Source organism: Anopheles bellator, chromosome 1 (assembly GCF_943735745.2).
Source record: "Anopheles bellator chromosome 1, idAnoBellAS_SP24_06.2, whole genome shotgun sequence".
Taxonomy (NCBI): domain Eukaryota; kingdom Metazoa; phylum Arthropoda; class Insecta; order Diptera; family Culicidae; genus Anopheles; species Anopheles bellator.
In genome coordinates this window covers 49,132,171-49,148,804 of record NC_071285.1, presented here as the reverse complement: position 1 = coordinate 49,148,804, position 16,634 = coordinate 49,132,171, and the positions used below count along the sequence as shown (strand labels likewise).

The following is a 16,634-nucleotide window of genomic DNA, read 5'->3' as shown; positions in this document are numbered from 1 at the left end:
AACAGGAATATAAGTATATTTGCCTGAATATGTTAACTCAATACATTAACGTGTGATATCTCCTAGGGTAAATGCACGGACACGGGAAAATTACAATCATTTTGGTAACAAAATTTTATTTCATTGCTGCACGCTACAAACAGACGCTAGAGAGACGCTGATACGCAACACTACGCAGATAGTGAGATGCATGTTGGAACGGAAAACACGAAAGTAAAGAAACAGTAAGAGGGGCAATAAGAAACTGGCCTTGACTGCATTAAGGCGTTCACCGTGGATTATGGGCCGTTGGGCTGCCGAGAAAAGGCGGTTGGCGGTTTGATAATCATGTCATTAACACACCAAATAATTATCAATTATCTCTATCGTGATCATTAGCGCTGTGAGGTGTCTGTACATTGTCTGAGAGTGCACGAGCGTGGTGGTGTGCAATGGCGTGAGATAGTTGTGGGTTTGTTTTTCTTCGCCCGCCTCACTCGGCGTTGGTGGAACACTGTGATTTAAATACCCTCCCACGTGGCGGAGGGCTTCGAAACACAATTGTACCGAAACAAGATACCGATTAGTCGTCGGAGTACCAGTGAACGAGTGAAGCTACGAGTTACGCCAACGACCTTCCGAGATTGGCGGCTCTAGCGAATCCACTTGGAACAAATTGAGGAAGAGGTAAAGAGGTATAAAATAGAGAAGAGATCAGTTTTCGAAACCTACCCGCGTCTGAGGGCACAGCAGTATGGGAGGCAGATATCAACAAGATCATCATATTTACAGGAGGCGCGGCCGACTGGCCCGCGGCTCGTTTGCCGCAGCTGACTTACGCATCTAAAATGGTACGAGCTAATGCATTTATGCAATACTGGTGTGTGATCACACTGGTGAGTGTATGAATATGATTGGGCTGATAGCACTGGCCAAAACAAGCCTTGCATTGAACCGCAGTCTGTCTCCGGAACGCTTCCTAGCGGGTTAAAGGCGATCGCTTTGAGGAGAGTCGTTCTGCAAACAAATCCAAGGCGGACCCGCCGGTGTTCGGTGCCCTGGCGGTTGCTGCTTAGTAGTAGTGGCTATCGTCGTAGTGGCCGTAGTATCCGTCGTTGTAGTCTCCGTAGTGCACGGCCGGTGCATGCTCGGTGTAGTGACCGGTCTTGGCGACATGCACTGTGCGGAAAAAGAAGGAAAAACGATCCGGCATTCAATATCGGCAAACTGAGGCTGAAAGCAGAAATGTGCTGAAGTGCACAGCAAATGGCAGAGCAATTTTCATCATTAATACCGCCGCTTTCACGGCTCGGAGATGCGCCATCCGGTTGCGTGAAAATGGCTTGAAAGCATCCATCTGACATTTGCGCAGAACCCCGAGCGCGAGCTTTCCACCCGAAGGCTCGAAGGCTAATGCGCGCGATTGCCATTCACGAGGCCATCGGCGCTGACCACCGTCACGCTCGTGCTCCAGATCGACAGCCGCACTTGCCGGGGCCCGCCGCCCGCCCGCCGTTCTGCTGCCGTCGCCGGCGACATCCGGCGGCGATTATGATGGGTGCACGATCGTGGCTTGATCTTTGCATGAACGATTTTCCCGACGCGACTCGCGGTTGTTAAAATGTGAAGACACACGCGACCGCGCGGGACAAACTCGTTTGTCACAAAAGCAAACAAAATGTCAATCGGATTGCGATGGATCTCTCCGATGGATCGGTGGAACTCGAATCCGAAGCGGGCTCCCCCCTACTTGGAAACGTACAATCGATCGCGAAGTGGTTCTACACGCCGTGGCCGCTGTCGTCATTCGTCCGAAATTATATCGTTATGTAAGGTAGCATAATGGCTTACGGCCCCGCGGCCTGTGACATCACTCTTTGCACCTCACTGGCCGGCTGTGGCCAGGGCGGGTGGGCCATTAAAACCAACATACACTCATCGCACGCGAGAGCGTGTGTTTGTGTTTGCAAATAATTTCAACAACCCGAGGGGGTTCATCTCTTCATCGCCCGTTGATGTCTTTTCAATGGCTTCGGGGGCCGTGTTTGACGAGCTACGGAGAGCGGCTGATGTGCTCGATAATCGATTGATTTCGAACACCGATCGGCCCTGCAGTCGGCGCTCGGACTCGGAAGCCTTTAGCCAAACAAAGCGACACGATCGTGAGAAGTCAACTGCATCTCATTAAAAAAAACAACCCTTCTTGCCACTCTTGCGGCAATGCGACGTCCTTAGCCCGAGCCCGGCCTGAGACCGTGGCTTTACCGTTGATAGAATGTGCCGAGAAATCGACCGCCGTGAGGAGGGGGGACCGAAAGAACTGGCGTCTCTCATTATGCTGCACCCGTTTGGTGGCGGAGCGCGTAATTAACCTTTACCGGAATCGTCCACGTCCGCCACGGTTTGCCGCGGTTCGCATGTAAATTAGAAGTGAGTAGCCTGCGTGCGGGACTTCACGGGGCCCACTAGAACGACGGTACAATGTATCATTGTTCTCCGCTGCCATTTACCGATGCGGCGCCACCATGGTCAATGCGCGTTCGGAGATTCAAATCTCAGGAACTCAGCTCAGCTTGGCGGCAAATCCCACGGAGCGGTGCGTTTGTCGTCGGCTACGCATATGCGTGGAACGGACGGCCCGCATCTTGGCATTGGCCTAATTATTGCAAATCTATTTTCGACCCCCGGTCCGGAACGTCCGTCGCGTGAGAGCCTCCGTTTGGCTCCACATGTGTCGTTCCTATTTTTATGCAAACTTTCAGAAAATTTCAAGCATTGTTTCGACCACAATGGACACATTTTAACGCTACATCAATAATCGGATCTACCGGGGGTTTCCTTCGGCCAACCGAGGGACGAAACCGGAAATTAAGGCCCGGAGTGAAAGGCTCGCTGGTGCGATTATGCGCCGGTTTCGCGGCACCGTAATTCCGGAGAAACTCCCCAGCCAGTGAACCAGTAAAACAGGACCGACAGCATATTATCGGTGAGACGGGTGCGTCATCACTTCCCCCCGAAAACGCAATTAGCGAACCGCGAGCGAGTTGTAAAAGACACCCGGGTGGAACTGGAGTGACAAAAGGACTCGAAAACTGGTCGCCGGAATGTGAGGCCGGAATTACATAAAAAGCGAGCGGTTGTTGTTGCCTGTTCGGGAACCAAATCAGGGAGTTGCACAATTCTGGGGAGGAACCGTGATGCTTCGACGGTCAAGTCAACCGCGTAGAATTCTCCGGAGGTGACCTAGTCTCAGTTTGGGGTGGCCCGCAGTTTTACGGCGTTTTTGGGCACTTACCAACGGGTTCGTGAGCGTAGACATACTTCTGGACCGGCACGTGGTGGTGAAGGGTCTTCAACGCCGGGACGACGTGCTTCACGACGGGCGCGTGAGCGTGCACGAGCGGGGCCGTCTTCGAAACTACCGCGTTGAATCCGTTGATCGGATCGGCGGTGTAGTCCACGGTACGCACGGAACCGTCCGGTTCGACGAGCGAGTATTGTCCTGCGAACGAAAGAGAGGTTAATAATTGCGTGTTGCTAAACCGTCCCAGGGTAACGATTCCCGCGTCCCGCGGTTAACCCGCTGACTAATCAATGAACCGTAGATCCTCCGATCGTTCGCATGCCGAATGCGATAAAATCCGCACAGCCAGGGGCGACGTTAATTGCCCGACCGAGCGATTTGTCCGATAACTCTCGCTTCGCTTATGCTGTGCAGCATCACGCCTAATTGACCAGCACGTGCCGTGGACCGGTGAAGATGGGAACGGTCTTCGGATCGGCGCACGCAAATTAATGCCCAGCGTTTCGATTGGCACCTCGTCGTTTGGCGGCTCACGCCTCAGCAAGTCAAACAATCATTATGTAATGAGTCGCGTTCAGTCTGTTTCTCTGATGGCCGATTCCTTTGCACAATCTCACTCTCTCTCTCACCCATCGCTCCCTGGCGCTGGCGGGGAAATTATGGTTCATTATCGGGCCTAAATCGGTGTGAACCATACAAACGCACGTGTTAATTTGAATGCTTTCGGCCCCCAGAAGCATCGAAAACTGCGAGCCCACAATCTGGTGGCCCGAAAAGTGCAACCGATCGCGAGGTCACCCGCGGATGGGAAGCGAGCGGGCTCATGAATCACGGTGCTTTATGTGCGTGAAAATCCGGGCCGAAGCGATCACAGATCATCGTTTGTTTGGTCTTCGGTGGTGCAACGTTCCGCCGTGAACGTGCGAAAAATGCACCTATTATGTGAAGCAGATCGTGGTGGCCAAACGAAAGTTTGTCGGCTCCACGTTGTCATTGGTGCTGCGCAAGAGTTCTAATGGTGTTGGCCGGGAGTTTTCACACGCGCACGAGCGCCATTGTTTCGCCATTCGTTCGGTGTCTTACCTTTAACAACGTCCCCGTCCCGAGTTTCGTGCTGCGATTTCACGTCACCGGTGCTATGGTCAGCGACGCCGTAGTTGAACGCGTACTTGGGATGATCCTGTAACGGAAGCGGAAACGGGCATTGAAACGGATGGAGCTTTCAGGCGGTGGCGACGCAAAACTTGAGCACAGAGGTGGGGACACTAGTTCTCGGTTAACTCGGCATGCTGCCATTCCAATGCCCGACAGTCAGTCATGCCGATCCCCAAACATTGACTCACTCGTGCCAGTTCAAACATCGATTACGAATATTTCGCCGTCGGTTTTCGCACCGAAATGTGAACTCGTCCACAGCGCACCGCGTCCGCCATTAATCAGTTCCCGAAACCCCGGACGGTGCACTGGCCACACCACTGGCCACCTCAAATTCTCTGTGCTCAAATTCACTGGCGGACGGATCGAGTTTGCTCACATAGTAGTCGACGTCGTATCCGGGGCGGGCCAGGACACAGCTTCCAAACATGGCCAAAGCCAGCAGCAGCGCGGCACAGCAGGTACGGGCAACCATTTTCGCTTTCCTGGACGGTTCGTAAACTTGACACTGACACTAAAGGACGGCACGAAGATCCGGCGGAAGGTTCTAAGTTACGGGGAGATGCTGGCACTATTCACGTCTGCGATGCGATGTCTGGCGAGACACTGTACGGTCTGTCGGTGGGTTAATTCAGTTTTATATAGTCTTAGGCAGTGTGTAGGGCCCCTTCCACGCTCATCGTAACAGCAGCCAGAGCACCACCACCACCGTCGTGGCGGCCGCTGGCCACTTGCCGGGGCTGCCAAGATGTGCGCGCGCGAGTGGTATTGTCTCCGCTGGCGGCGATGTTTCGTTCCAGTCCACAGTTGTTTGCGTTGAAGGCGTGGAAGCCTCCCAAGAGGGGGGTCTCCCGACCGCTACCAAGGACCGTGCCAGGGACCATTTCCCACCGCACCGCACCGCAAACGCAAATGTGTGAGGTGAGGTGTTTGTGAGATGCAGCCAACGACAGTTGCAGTGTTTTCAATTAATAATGAAGTGGATTTGGATTCGATCGATAAGTTGAGAAATAAATATCAAAATTAGATAATTTCATAAAAATAAAGTAATGTAATAAAGTGTAAAGTAAAACGGAACTCTTCCAAGAATAGAAGAAAGCTGCCGAAAAGCTGAGAATAACCATTGATAAAACAGAATCGAATGAAGGAACGAAACTGAGGACCCCTGGCTGGCCCCTGGCCGCTGCATTTCCCAGCGATCCGATCCGCCATCGAAACAAGGCAATAACGCGTAAATTGGGTAAACGACATGCGCTAATTGAAAGTGGAAAAATGTAAACCGGACCACTGGCCATTGTACCGTGCCGATGGGACGTCGGACAGCTCCGTCAGCTCCGTGCAGTGCCGAAATTCATCTCTCAAGCTCGCGAGCACCGCGAGTGTTTCTAATCATGCGCTTGTCTCACGGTCCGTGGCCGGACGAGAACGACCGACCGTCCGTCGGCTGGAGGTCGCCGTGCTCCCATCGGACAGCTCCCACAGCCCACCCCTCGGGGGGGTCAGTCGGATGCATTAGGTCACCTCGTTTATGTTGGGTTAATATTTCGTTTCTGTCCGTCCGTGGTTTGGATTTCGTCGGCCGGCGATGGCTTTTGACGAAATTTTTTTTCGGACTGACCGGATCGTGCCCGTGATTAATTGCTCGGTCGTGAGGGTGAGTACTCCCGCGGGGGGCCGGGGACAGTTTCGGGCATTCCGATCCGTCGGCGGCGATGATTTACATTTTAAGTTCAAGACCGGCCAGACACTGGCGCAATACCTGGCGCACACGGCCCGGCACGGCACGACCCGGGTACGGTGAGAAGGTTTGGGGCCGATCGAATCTGCGGCCGCCGGAGGACACGGACGTCTTTGTCCGGAGTGTGTCGCCAGGATTGGCGTGCGCTTAATCGACGTTCGATCTCGATTCTCATAACGCCCACTTCGAAGGTCGAGGGATAATCGACGAAAGGGTCGCAGGAATTGGTGAGATGCCGACACCTCCCGGTGAATCATTTGCCCGCCGGGAGGGATCATTAGCGGGGACCGTCATTACGTCATTACTAGACCCGCCTAGAAGGTCGCGCCAATTTCGGTGCTCCATTTTTGCGTACTGCGGGAAGTGGTTTCGGTTCCACACCTTCCTTTCTGGAACCCCTGTTTCTTCCGGGCCTCGGATTCGGTTCTTTCATATCAACCGACGTCTTCTTGGCTTTCAAAATGCTGCCAAATGAAGTCACGAGTCAACGACTTGAAAAAAGAAAAGATTTTTCGAGGCGTCCGCAGATCTCGCCAAGGTGGCGAGCCGAATCGGGTGCGAATTCCGCAGAAAGGCGTGGCGGTGTTCTCAAGCAGCGCTGCGGTAGGCCACACCGGGCCACGGAAAACTCGCGGAAAACGCTCGCCTCCCGTCAGACAATGGCCGGCGCCACAACAAAGTGCTGTGGAGGGCGCGCGATTTGTTTTTCGTCGCCACCGTCGTCGTCGACGCTTTGCGTGGCAAGTTCGAAGGGCGCCGGGATAGCTCATTACCACAACGCGACCGAAAGCCTCCCCGACAAACGGAGAACAATCCAATCGAGAAAAAAAACACGGCGCATACACCGCATCCTTGCGCACGATTGGAGCCGCAAATTAAATCGCACGATGGCAGAGCCGTACAATTATCGGGCGCGGGCGCGAGAACCGAGCCCGCCGCGCCAAGGTTCTGGGACCGGCCCGTGGGTTGGCTTTCGGACTGTATTTCGGGCCGGAAACGGCAGCTGGGCGCGTTAAAGGCCCAGCCTTCACGGGTTGGCTCGCCAGATGCCTTGTGGAACGGAACCGTTGTTTGTTAAGGTAATTCGAGCAAATTGGCTTCGGACGGTGTGTGTCCGGCTGCCATTTTGCCAATCGCAATCGGAGCCACTTTAAACGAACCGTAATTGATTCAACCGGGGCTGCCCGAGCCGTCGGAGAAATCGGTGCAGAGTGTTACAGATTGTAGAACGCTGAAGGTTAGGTTCGATCCGCTTGAAGCCGGAGTTCCCTGCTGCTGCCAGGTTAGGATTGCGCAATCTTCGACTTTTAGTGCTCGATTAACTGGGATGCGTGGATGAATCATATCTAGCGTTTCTGATCCGTCCTCTCCGTCCATAAAACTTCGGCGCCAGGAGCCACCGCAGGACCCAATCATCCGACCGGGGCGTTCGGATTTAAAAGGTATAATCATTTCGCGCCCCATCAGGGTGGCTCAATCGGGTGGCTCAACCCATCATAAAAAGGCAAGGCCATTGGCAATTATGTTTATAGCGCCGTTCCTGTGTGCCGGGGGCGGGTGCATCGCTGAGGTCGCCGAACAAAGACACGCCATTGTTATCGACCCCGCTGATTGCAGCGTGAATGCAGTTTCCTATGGTTGGCTGCTCCACTTTTGAGTGCCACCCACCACGGCCAACAGTTTTCGGTCTCAGCGGGCGGATCGGGATCGATTGCCCAACCGTTGCAGCTGAAGATTGCAGCGACAAAATGCATGAACTCCGACGCCACTCAGCAGGTGGTGCAGCGCCCCAATTAAAAGCACTCCGCTTGACGCGCGGAATGTCTGAGAACGAAGCTTTTACGACCTTTCGGGCGCCCTCAACTCCCGCGCACACAATTACGCCAACCGGCCAGCGTCAGCGTGTGGGTCATTGCGAGTCCGGTGGCCGTTGCGATCGTAAAAAAGGACCACTTAATTTCAAGATCACTTGCTGCGCGGGCGCACGGCCCAATTCCGGACCGAAAGTCCCTAGCTCGCTAGCTAGGGACAAAGCGATGACGGCCAGGTGGACAGCTGGGGTGGCCGATACCGGGTCTTCCGGAACCGAAGGCGGACGATGATTTGACAGACAGCGCGGTGTTCGATTAAGTCGTTACCGGCCATTGCAGGGCGAGGACGCGCATCCTGACGCGAGTGGGACCTTGTGCCCGGGCAGCAATTAGTAGCGGAGTGGACTCGGATTATTGTTATTAGAGAGCGACACGACGCAGTTGACACGGTGAGCTAGTGCTCTCCAATGCCACTGCCACTGCTCCAGTAACATTTGGTGGTGGGCCCTTTTTTGTCGCGGCCCTAACCGCCAGCGTTCGGTGGCTTTGCTTTACGTTCGAAATGGCGCCGGATGCCGATCGGTTCGCTGAGTGGAGAGGATGTGGAGCAAACGCGTCACACAAAGTTCATGAACATCGCCGGTGCCGCCGTGTTGGAGGCCTCCCCACGATTTTTGCAACGTTCCCGGCCGCCGTCGGTGAATGTCGCTTTTTTATGGTGGCAGTAACTAGCTACAGTTACAGTCCGGCGGCCGGCAGTATAATTCTGAAGAAGCATGAAGCAGCGCTCTGGTGATCTGCTGTTGGAGCGCTGCTCCGAAATTGTCGACCCGGCACGTCGTGGCTCTGACTGGCTGGACCCGAAAGGAGGATGACATAAGGAAGAAGCATTAATGTTGCTAAGTGTGGGCCCGCGCGATGGAACAATTACCCGGCATATTTGCGCAATCGATCACCCGTGAAGGGGGGCCAAGTGGCTTGAAATATGGCTGCCACTTTGCGACGAGCGCGACGTGCATTTCTGAACGCGAGAAGATTGTCAAATGATGCAGGGGTTTTTAAAGCTCAACTGTCCTTCGGGGTGAAATGAGTCCATAATGCGCCGTTATGAATAATCCGATGGTCGCCTATTGTCTTATCTCCGAAATTTTATAATTGATTTGCTCCATTTCAATTTAATTCCATTCCATTCTATTTAATTCATTCCATTGGATTGTTGGTAATCAACTGAGCAACAAACTAAAACGTTATTTTAAACTTATAAATATTTTTAGAAAATATTCAATTGAAGCGAAAATTATACATTCCAAAAGTAGAAACTTCAAGCATTTACACGATGGAAACAGGAAAAAGATGGAAAGTGGTTTCTAATGAGAAAAAACTACGAGCAGTGAGTCAAGTAAACTCAACTCTAATATGTTCATTTTCCAATTGTTCGATGATCGCTGTCAGTGTTTCAAATTTTTTGTTTCTCCCTTCGAGTTATGTTGGGAACATGTTGGAGTGCCAAATGTCCCAAAAATGTCACCTACCGCCAGCAAAGTGTCCACGAGGATCAAATCGTTCTCGTTTTGACTACAGAGTAGTGCAAACATTTATGGAGCTGATCATCAACCATGAATTAAAATATCATACCCTGTCTACGGTTCTATTGGAACATTATGATATTAATTATCCAAAACCATTGCCTTTGCTACCTTTTATGAAACCACGGAAAAAAACAAACTAAAATCAATTTCAAATAAATTTAAATAAGTAAGGAGTTACTGTAATAAAATTGAGTAATGGCCCGGTTAATAAATGGTGCTGCAGTGTAAGGAAACTAACTGAAAGAGATAGATCTAAGAAGACATTTATCAACACCGTTTTGATAAATGAATTTATTAGATAGATGTAACTGTAGCACTGGGCCGAGATCAAAGACGTACTACCTTAAAATATCATCGTGCAGGGCATTGCATTATGGATAAGTCATATCTACTTAAAATAATTGAGAAACAGAAGTCATTGTGGAATATCCCCGATATTGTATCTCAATAAATGTACCTGATCGTCTTCTTAGACTCATCACTCTCCTCGCTGGATGAGTCAATTTCGCAAGCAATAACTATGAAACATTTGGACCCCCGAAAGCCTCGATCCCAGAATGTTGCATTGCCAATCCGATTGATGTACGCCAATTGCAGCAGCCTTGCCACGTGGCGCAGTGGCAAGGCAAACGACCAAAAAAAGCACATCATCCACCACGTTACTATGCCCCATGGTTTTTATGCCCCATGCCGTTGACAATACTTGGCCAAGAGGAATTTCGGTTCGGTTTGCAACATTTTAATTATGAACCACGCAGCGAAGCGTATAACGACTGCGTGGCGTACGCATGGTGGCAATTTCTTCGTGGCTCCGGCTGCCGATTGACGAGGGCCTGATTGTTGGCCGCACTCCTGAATGGCTCAAGGCTCACCATAAACGCAAACGCGGTCATGAAACGTGTGTTAAGAATTCACCAAATCAACGACACAATACTGCGTGTGAGCTATGGCCCTGAAGGTTCCAAATCTTCCGCCAACGCCACGCAACTTCATTGACGGATCAATTTAAATCACTAACTTGGTGCGGTATCGTCTCGACTTGTCGGTACACTCGTAGCGAGAAGTCCTGGTGCTCATGTCGATCAAAACCGCCGCCGATTATGTGCCGATTGCTTCACAGCTCCCAATCGAGGCTGGTGCTGCTGCAGTGTCATCATCACCACGACTGAATACAACGGGCGCCCGCTCATCATCACCTGCCAGTGACATAAGCCAAACCCGTGTCCAACTCCCATCCATCAGACATCCCTGCCCCTGCCCGCACCGTGGGGCCGTGTAATCTAGTTATCGACCGAAAGCCACTCGGTTACAATCGGCCATCAATTGGCTGGCTCGTTTCGATGCGATTTGTTCCTACTGCGCGTGGCCGCAGCTTCAACACTCTTTACGGCCCTAGTTTTGGCCCATTTTGGCCCACCTGCCACCGTGCTGGCCACCTTAAGCCCGGTAATGGCTCAATCAACCCAATTCCTGGCGTTGGAACGCCTTCCCTGGCACGGCCGAGAGCGCTGCCGAGAGTGAGTCAAGAGCAGGAAACGTAGAGCGGCCCTGGCATGCCTTTTGTTGGTTCCAGTTATTATTTAATCACCCATTTCTGCTCACTCAGCCCCCCGAAGAAGAGCCACAGCGCGTGAAGAGTCACCGATAATGTCGACGGGAGCTGGTTTTTTTTCCATCGGAGTTGGATCTTCTTCGCAGGCGGCACCCAACATCAATCTGCTGCTGGGTGGGAAAATTTGCATTCACTCCAGTGCATCTCTCTTTCGCTCGTTTCGGCTGGACTCCAGCCCACTTTTCCCGGCTTGAGGCTAGTGGCTAGTGTTCCGTAAGCGTCGGCCAGCGTTTTTTTTAAGTCGCCCATAAGCGCCAGACCACCATTGCGCGTGGCGAACGAACGAGATAATAAAGCTTCACATTACAGGCGTTTTAGCAAATAAAGACGATCAATTAGAGAAGCGCCGCCGAGCGCTGGCCACTGGTTAATGATACATGTTTAAAGGTCCACCCCAGCAGCATGGGAAGCGGGCGCGTGCCGAGGGAAACTCCATCTCCCAAATCGGACCGGTCGCGCACCGAGAGAGAGGCGCGGGTGCTCGTTTCGAATCAATTGTAGCCCCCGGGTCCTTTGGCTAGAAGATCGTTGTCGTCTTGTCTTGGGGTCTTGTGAAAGCGCCACGAAAAGCCGATTGCACAATTTTCGCCTCCAACTGGAGTGTAAAAATGATATAATTTGTGCTACTTTAGTGTTTCTCAGTGACTCTTTCTCATCGTCGGCCGCCGCGTCTCTTCGGAGGCAAATCGCTGGCAAATCGGCTTGGCCTCCGCCTTTCCCAGCGCGTCCCGAACACGGTGTGGTCCGATACGCCACCCGCGATAAGCCAGATGCTGATCGGGCGAAAAGTTTGCGTAAAGCATCGCGCATTCCCGTGCGACCCAAGCGGAAGACCCTTTCCGAGCAGTGACAAGAGGTCGGGTTGTCGCGGTGATTCTCACCGCCCGACCGAAGGAAAATGTTGAAAAGCGCTGTTTGAGCAATGAGTAAAATCAGCAATGCCATCGCTAAAAGGCGGCTCCGAACCGACAAATGAACCAGCAGCCAGCACCGGGCACAATAGCGGTAGCGTCACGCGACCTTCACCACCACAGAATGCCGAGCCGGTCGGTCGCATTCTAAATGAGACATTTAATGGAAAACCCCGCACCGTCATCCTCCGGCGGGTGGGGCGGGTTAGCGGCGACGGCCAGTTAGATGCTAATTAGAGCCCACGGCACGGCGGAAGGTATTTCCTCAACCGAATGCCCAAACGCGAGACGGCGGGATCGTGGAAACTGTGACAAAAGGCAGACGTCGGAGTGATTGAGACACTCGATCGAGCCGAACGAAAGTGATGAGAAATTGACGGTTGTCAAACGTCGGCGGTTGCAGCGCAAGCAACTGGACACCTTGCGAAACGGTTGTCGATGCAAACGGTCAACGGTCCGCTGCCTGCCCGCAATCTTCCCAAGCAACTGGGTTTTTGGTTGCGGAAAACAGTAGAGCAATCACCTGTTGCCTCTGCAAAGCTCATTTGAGATGAAAGCGTTTCCACTTATTCCATAAATATCTTGGAATAATGATAAATATATTTGTTGGACGAAAATGAAATCCATTATTTATTTCGATAGATGGTTGTACTGATCGAGCAGTAGTTAACAAACAGTCAAAGTGGGGCGAAGCGGCTCAAGCCAGGTTGGCCAAACCAGGACTAACGGCCAGGAAGGTTCTATTGTGTATTGAGTGGGACTTGAAAGGAATCATTTATTATTAGTTGCTTCCGTGTGGCCAAACACTAAATTCAAATTTCTACTGTCAACAACTGTACCGTTTGAAGCTGAAGCAATTGAACAGAGCCGGTGTAAGTAGATTGCTAAAGTTTTTTGCCAATAAAGCCCAATACTTGCATAAGAGAGCCATTATGAAGCTATTCTTAAAATGGTAATAAATTTTGCTACAAAACTGTGCATAGTTAACGCAAATCGGACCATCGGCAGTACAGTGAATGAATAACGAAAAGACGTTCAGCTACTGAATATTTGAACAATGGAAAACTATAAATCCACGTAGACGCCTTTGGGTATGCAATATTAGTACACCTACGATCTATCCGTGCAAGAACCCGTACTCGCACGTAAAATTGAATTTTTCTGTACGAGACTGTGAACTGAGAAAAACGGAAAGATAATGGCGCATTTATTTAGTCTCATGATGAATTTTAGGTGGTAATGTTTCAACAGTTATGGTCCAACGTTCTGCTCGCTTCCGCTAAACCAACTTCCGAACGCAACCAACAACCGATCCTTCAAACCTTCCTCCCGGGTCACGTGTTGAAGTGTCGCGCGCTTTTGATAGGCCGATTGAGCGATCCAGGACGATTTGAGAAAATTTACTTCCATTCCATTTAACTTAAAAATAGTTTAAGCTCTCCGCCGCTCCTCGTCGTTGAAGCACGATCAATGGTAATTAATTGTGGTATTTGTTAAACAAAACTAAGATTTTTTTTTCTTCTAGCGCTACCAGTTTCATAGTGTCTCAAGCAGTTTATTCTCCATCCGCAATCGGCTTCTGAATTACGGGCGCATCAACTCAACATCCTGACCACAGCGGGTTTCCAAGTACCAATGGCAATTGCAAAAGATCAAATAAAATACGTATGGTTCAAATCAATTGCATAGAAATAAAATGAAAATGTTTGCGGCGTCCCAAAAAGGCTTTCAAGGCCTTTTCCAAGTAGCTTTTTTTCTGAAAATGTCCATCGAACTCGTGTCACAGATACGGTTTCAGCCAATTGGTTTTCGGATAGAGGTTCCAAGTCGTAGCACATTTTTTATCATTTGAGTTTTATTCATCGAGTTTAAATTAATCTCATCATCGGTACTCATTCGTGTCTGTACAAGTTGATTGCCCATCCCGCGGGATCCCCCCGTTCGACGGGAACGATACGAGAGCTCCACAGGGAAGGGAATCGAGTCGAAGGATCAGCTAGGCGAATGGCACGCTCGGTTCGCTGCGCCACAGTTCACAGAATGGCGTTGATCGACAAACGGTGCCATTGGAAAATGCGGGAAATCTACAACAAAGTTGCAAGTCCCGGGCCCGGCTGGCGGAACTAGAGACGGAGGACGTCTCCAAAACACGCCACCCATCCGCGCACTATCCGCAGTTCATCAGCCGTATCATTTTCCGGCGCTTTCCAATGCACCGCCACGCATCCGTTTGGGCAGCGCACCGGCGACCGAGCTCGCGCTTCTAGCAGATCCTTCGTTTGCGGTGGCCGTTTGAGGAGTGATTAAAGCTGGCTGCTCGCAAGCTGGGCACCGTGGCCGACGGTCCGCGTCCCAGGAGTGATGAGGGATGAAATAAATATCGCCATCGCGCTTCGCTTCGCGCTATGTTGCTGCATTCGGGAGGGCAGTGACGACAGTGGCAGTAAGCAGTGGCAGACCCGTGGGGTGCTGGGGTGCTACTCGCGAGCGGCCGCTTTAAGCAGAGTTAGCCGAAGGCAGGCAGGATAGTAGAGTAGAGGCTATGATCGGGGGAACGGGTGGTTTCGGGGGGATGGGAGGCGAACACGTGCACCTTTAGTGGTAGTAGGCCAGCGGGGCGGCGGCCTTGCCGTGGTACTCGACGGTTCCGTGAGCCGGAGCATAAGCGTGCGAGGCGTAGACAGCCGGAGCATGGGCCGCGGCGTACACGGACGGGACGGCGTGGTGCGACACAACGGTCTTCAGCGGGGACGCAGCATAGACGGCTGCTGGGGCGGCGTGGCTAGCATAGACGGCCGGGGCGGCGTGGCTGGCGTAGACGGCCGGGGCGGCATGGGCCACCGCGACATGGGCTGGGGCGGCGTGGGCGACGACGGCGGGGGCAGCGTGGTGGGCAACGTGGACGGACGGGGCCGATTTGCTGACGACGGCGTTGAATCCGTTCACATCATCGGCGGTGTAGTCGACGGTGCGCACCGAACCGTCCGGCTCGACCAGCGAATACTGACCCTTCACCACATCCCCATCGCGGCTCTCCACCTGCGACTTCACATCTCCGGTCAAACTATCATGGACACCATAGTTGTAGGAGTATTGTGGGTGAGCCTGAAAACGGTGAACCGAACGGAAACCGGAAACCGGGACCGAGTTAGTGACGAATGGCGAGCAAGCAAAGCGAGCGCCGAATGCGACACGACCTTCACGCCTTTGCCCGAGAGATAGAGGGAGAGAGCGAGAGAGGGACAGGTTGTGTGTGGTCCTATTCGATGCCATTTTGGGGCAAGAGCTGGGGCGTTTCATTTCATTTTGGAGGCTTTTGTTAACGATTGTGTAAACAGAGTAAAAACCCCAAACGGAACTCAATAAAATATGATTGATTTTTTATAGAACCGTTTCCGAACGGAAATCGTCACCACCGGGGGACATCCGGCATTGAAGGGGAAAGTGTTTCAGTTCAGCTTCCATTGTTGAAAATGGATTAGCCCCACGCCAACCGGGCCAGCGAAGTGGAGCACATTTTCACTCGCCTTGGATCGGAGTGACATAAAATGGCAATCAACCCTGCCACTCAAGGGCGTCACGGTGCACCGGGCCACACGAATCGGGCTGCAAAGACTCGCTGTCCACCCCAAAAACGGTGGTGCGCACCGCACCAAGAAGCGTGCCCAACACTAATTAATGGAAAACTTGGTCGCATCTTAACGAGCGCAATGAGATGCGACGAGATGCACACGAGTCAGCCTTAGAACGTGACGAATCGGTGGTCGGGCATCAATCCGATTCGGATGCGTTCACGAGATTTTAAAATGAATTTTAACGCGATTTTTTGGAGATTCAAACAAAAGACTTTAAGCGACGAACCCCTTCGAATCGTTGGAGAATTGGGTATTGGGATTTTGCTCAAAATTTGTGGCTGTTTTCACACTGGGGCTGGGAGCCGAAATGGCAATTACTCACGTAGTAGTCTCCCTGGTAGTCATGGGCCAGCGGGACGACTCCAGCGGCGGCAACTCCGAGCACGGCCAGGCACACAACGGACTGCGGAAGAATCACAGAGGAGAACGGGAAGAATGAGTATACGGACACTTTGGCCTCCGGCGCAGGAGCACTCACTTTGATGAAAGCCATTTCAGGGGTTTGGGGTTTGGGTTGTTGTTCTTCGACTTGGCAAACGACTTGAACTTTTTGCACCGGGACGGGACGGTTCTGAGCAGCGAATGATAGCTTACCGATTCGTGCTGGCCGCTTTTATAGTCAGCTCCACCCCGGCCAAACTGGATCGGACCGGGGCCCCCGGCCTGATCGTTGTTTCGTCCTGCGGCCACCCCGCCGCACCGCGGATGCCTCGTACCCTTTCACTCTCTACCGTGCGCTGCGCCGCTTGGCCTGTTTCGTTTCAGCGCCCGCTTCTAAGCCTCCCGCGTGACGTGACGGCGGAGCAGATTCTTGCCACCCCATCAACGGTTCGCGCCTTCTTTCTTGCGACAGAGAGAGAGAGAGAGAGCACACGCTCTTGAATCGGTTTCGATCGGGTA

The 16,634-nt window shown here is 52.2% G+C and overlaps 1 protein-coding gene across 1 annotated transcript; it reads right to left on the bottom strand.

Moving 5' to 3' along the window:
• Position 1: 1 nt before the first annotated feature.
• Positions 2-16,306, bottom strand: LOC131215775 (cuticle protein-like). Its single transcript, XM_058210172.1, has 7 exons — positions 16,213-16,306; positions 16,057-16,137; positions 14,710-15,204; positions 4,818-4,952; positions 4,367-4,463; positions 3,275-3,481; positions 2-1,158 (listed from the first exon to the last, which is right to left on the bottom strand). Exons 1-7 carry the CDS (start codon positions 16,225-16,227, stop codon positions 1,052-1,054), a joined length of 1,137 nt encoding a protein of 378 aa, XP_058066155.1. The 5' UTR covers positions 16,228-16,306; the 3' UTR covers positions 2-1,051.
• Between the last annotated feature and the right edge of the window lie 328 nt (positions 16,307-16,634).